The sequence below is a fragment of the Numenius arquata genome, chromosome 5 (genome assembly GCF_964106895.1).
Source record: "Numenius arquata chromosome 5, bNumArq3.hap1.1, whole genome shotgun sequence".
Lineage (NCBI taxonomy): Eukaryota > Metazoa > Chordata > Aves > Charadriiformes > Scolopacidae > Numenius > Numenius arquata.
Window position 1 is genome coordinate 45,013,935 of NC_133580.1, and position 4,127 is coordinate 45,018,061.

Genomic DNA, 4,127 nt, shown 5'->3' on the forward strand with positions numbered 1-4,127 from the left:
ATGACCTCGGCGCGGGAGGCGGCCGGTTCCCCCCCGCTGCACCCCCCGGGCGGCGGCCGCCGGCGGAGCGCCCTGGACCAGCTCCCGCCGCCCGCCAACTCCAACAAGCCGCTGACCCCCTTCGGCATCGAGGACATCCTGGGGCGGCCCCGCGGCGGGAGCCCTCCTGGCCCCGGCCCCGCCGCGCCCCCCGCCCGGCTCCCCGAGAAGGCGGCGGGGCCCCGCGGCGGCGGCTGCGCCCCGTCCTCGCCGCTCTGCGCGCTGGAGGAGCTCGCCAGCAAAACCTTCCAGGGGCTGGAGCTGGGCGTCCTGCAGGCTGCCGAAGGTACCGGGCGGCGCGGGGCGGCGGGGGCTCCGCCGGAGGGGGTGGGGGGACACGGGGACGGGGCAGGTGCCGGTGCCGGCAGGCTGGGGGCCTCGGGGCTGCGTCGCCGCCGGGCCCGTGGTGGGACCGTGGTCTCTCCTCGCCCCTAGCCCGTCGCGGCCCCGGTAAGTTTCCTTCGTGTCCCGGAGGGACGAGGGCGGCCGCGAGACCCGGCGGCCGCGGGCCGGGAAGGGTCCGGTGCTCGCCCAAGGCCACGGGGACACGGCATCCCGGCCGAGGCAGCCCTGGCACCGCTCCCCGGAGCCACACCGGCGGCCGAGGCCCGCACGGGGGGAAAGGCCTGGGGCCGGGCACCGAGAGCCCTAGCGAGCCCCGGCCGAGCCCGCTCCCCAGCCTGCAGCGGCGGGTGAGCCGCGACCAGGACCGAGACACCGGTGTAGGCGGCCTGGAGCACCGGGAAGACCGGCCGGGCCGGGCCCGGCAGCTTTACCAGGAGGCGCGGGGACCGACCCGGCCTCGGGCCGCGGTAGCCACGGTACCGGGCGGCGAATCGGTCCCGCGGCAGCGGCCGGGCTGCGCCGGGCGGATCGGCGGCACCCGGCCCCGCCGAGCCGTGACCGTGACCGTGACCGAGTGCAGGGGCAGAGCGGCGGATCGGGCCCGTCGGCAACGAAAACCCGTTACCGGCGCCGGTGTCCCCGAGTCCCGGCGGGCCCCCGCGGCCGGGGCGGTGGCTCCGGCCGGGCCTCGGTTCTCCAGCAGAAACCCGTTACCAGTGGGGCCGGGGGACCGGCGCGGTTCCCGGCGGGATCGGGCAGCCGCTCCCCGTTCACGGACGTTGCCTGCGGGGCGGCGCGGACCGGCGGCGGTTCCCACGGGGCACCGGGCCCGGCAGAGCCGGCGTGTCGTTGTCCCCGCGGGAACGAACCGACCCCACCGGTCCCCGGCTCGACCCCAGCAGGGAAACCCACCCTGAGAGCGGGAGGAAGGACGGACGGACAGAGGGAACGAGTGGCAACCGGGGCCATGTCGCCCGCCCCAGACAAAAGTCCTCCATCGACCGGACAGATGGACACAGTCGGGCAGAGCGTGGTGACCGCGATTAACGAAAAATCCCTTACATGGACAGACAGAGCGGGGCTCCCGCAGTTAACGAAAAAAAAAACCCCTTACCGGGACGAACATGCAAAGACGGACAGACAGAGCTGGGCTCCGTGATTAACGAAAAAAAGGCCAAACCTTAGCCGGGCGACAGACGGACACGGATGGGCACAGCGGGGCTCTCACCGTTAACGAAAAAATATTTACCCCGCCAGACAGACGGACACGGATAGACAGAGCGGGGCTCCCGTTGTTAACCGAGAAATACCTTCCCCAGGCGGACAGGGACGAGCAGAGCGCTGCTCCCGCCGTTAACGAAAAAAACCCTTGCCCGACTGGACAGACAGAGCCGAGCTCCTGCAATTAACCAAAAAGAAAATCCCTTCCCGGGCCGGGCAGGGACGGGCCGAATGGCGCTCTGGTAATTAACGAAACCCCCTTATCGGGCGGACAGACGGACATGGAGAGACAGAGCAGGGCTGTCGTGATTAACGAAAAAAAAGAAAATGTCCTTACCAGGACGGACAGACGGACACGGCCGAGGAGATCAGCGCTCCTGTAATTAACGAAAAGAAGCCGTTGCACGGACAGACAGACGGACAGAAAGGGAACAGCTCGGGGCTCCCGGAATTGTGGTTAAAAAAAACCAAACGTTACCCGGTGGGACACACTGACACACCCGGCGAAGCGGGGCTGCGGTAATTAACGAAAAGAACCGTTGCGCGGCCAGACAGACGGACAGGGAACGGGCGGAGCGCGGCTCCTGCGATAAGCGAAAAAATCACCTTATCCAGACGGACAGAAACGGGACAGAGCAGGGCTCCCGAAATGAAGGTAAATCCCCGTTTCCCGGCCAGGCAGACGGGAGACGGCCGGGCGGAGCGGGTTTTCCTAATTAGCGAAAAAAAAACCAAAACCCCCCCAAAAAAGACCCTTCCCCGGCCGGGCAGGACGGGGAGTCCGCGGCTAACGGCGAAATGAACTGGGGCCCACAGGCAGACGGACACACGGACAGAAAGGGAACAGATCGAGGTTAAATCGTAATTAAAGTAAAACCCCATTACCCGAACGGCCGGACGGACACGGCCGGGCACAGCGGGGCTCCCGTGATAAACGAAAAAAAAAAACCAACATTTCTTTGCCCCGACGGACAGAAACGGGGCAGCGCGGGGTTCCGGGACTGAGGTAAAGCCCCGTCTCCCGGACGGACCCACGGACACGACCGGAACATCCCGGGGCTCCGGTAATGAACGACCGAGGCCGCTGCGCGGACGGACCCACTCGCAGCCCACGGCGGGTGGGGGCGGCGGCCGGGGGTCCCAGGGGTGCGGAGCCCACGCCGCGGGCAGCGGGACGGGCAGGGCGGCACCGGGGGCCCTCAGCGGCGAAGAGAGCTGGAGCCGTTAACGGGGAACGCACGGACCGACCGTGCAGGAACCCCGGGAGCCGCGTTACTGAGCGGCGGATCTGTCCCGTCGGCGGCAGAGAGGCTGTAACGGGCTGGGATCGGGACCCCGCGGCAGATGTGGAGCCGTTGCCGATGCCGCGGGCGGACACGGGCCGCGTCTCACCGGAGGTTTCTCTTCTCCTCCACCGGCAGCAGCGCCGGAGCGCGGCTGGATCGGGGCCTCGGGGCTGCGACGCGGCCGTGCCGAGAGCGGCGGCGGGGACCTGACCCACGGGGATCCGGACGGACCCGGGACCGCCGGCACCGGGGCTCCTGATAATCGCTGAGCGAAAACACAGGCAGCAGACCGGGCGAACTGCCGCGCTTCGTGCCGCCGGTCCGGCCCCTCCGCCCGGGGCTCCGCTCTCGGTTCCCCGTACGGGCCCCGGGGCAGCGGGCCGGGCTCACGGACCCATCCGGCGCCCGCGTCGTGGCGAGCCGCCGGTGGGGAGGAGCCGGACTGGAGCCCCGGGACTGCCTGACTGCGCCGCCGGCGGGACACGGGTGGGCTCGGCCCCGCGCCGCAGCGGGCGGTGGCTCCGGTGGGACCGAGGCCGCTGCGGAACGGCGCGGGGCCAGGCGGGAGCGGCGGTGGGGCGGCAGAGCCAGCTCTCGGCTCCCGGCGCCGGGCCCGGGCAGCGTCGCGGGCAGTGCCGAGGCTGGGGCACGGCGCGGCTCGGCTGGGGTCGGTTCGACCGGGTTCGGCGTTTCACGGCCGGGAAGGGGTCGGCGGCGGGCAGGCGAGGGTTGGCGGGGCAGGGGCGGGACGGGCCCGGCTGGGCTCGGTGCCGTTGCCGGTGCCGGTTCCGCCGCGCTGAGCCCGCTGTCCCCGCAGGTCGGGAGCCGCTGGGCGCCTTGGGGCAGCGCCCGGCCTGCAAGAAGCGGCGCAAGTCGCGGACGGCGTTCACCAACCAGCAGATCTACGAGCTGGAGCAGCGGTTCCTGCGGCAGAAATACCTGTCCCCGGCGGACCGGGACCAGCTGGCGGCGCGGCTGGCGCTCAGCACGGCACAGGTCATCACCTGGTTCCAGAACCGCCGGGCCAAACTCAAGCGAGACCTGGAGGAGCTGCGGGCCGACGTGGCCTCGCTGCAGGCGCTGCCCCCCGCCGCCCTCCAGCAGCTGGCGGCGATGCCCGACCCCCCGCGCCCACCAGGACCCGGTCCCGGTCCCGGTCCCGGACCCGGACCCGGACCCGCACCGCCGGCGGCCGCCGCCGAGCTCTCGGAAGAGGAGATCGACGTGGGGGACTGA

The 4,127-nt window shown here is 71.1% G+C and overlaps 1 protein-coding gene across 1 annotated transcript; it reads left to right on the forward strand.

Moving 5' to 3' along the window:
* On the forward strand, positions 1-4,127 carry LBX2 (ladybird homeobox 2). Its single transcript, XM_074148084.1, has 2 exons — positions 1-325; positions 3,709-4,127. Exons 1-2 carry the CDS (start codon positions 1-3, stop codon positions 4,125-4,127), a joined length of 744 nt encoding a protein of 247 aa, XP_074004185.1.

What these genes read in the sequence shown, in the direction of transcription:
- LBX2 (XM_074148084.1), top strand. Translation starts at nt 1, where the DNA reads ATGACCTCGGCGCGGGAGGCGGCCGGTTCCCCCCCGCTGCACCCCCCG. An exon ending in CGTCCTGCAGGCTGCCGAAG is followed by an intron (nt 326 to 3,708) that starts GTACCGGGCGGC and finishes CTGTCCCCGCAG; the next exon opens with GTCGGGAGCCGCTGGGCGCC.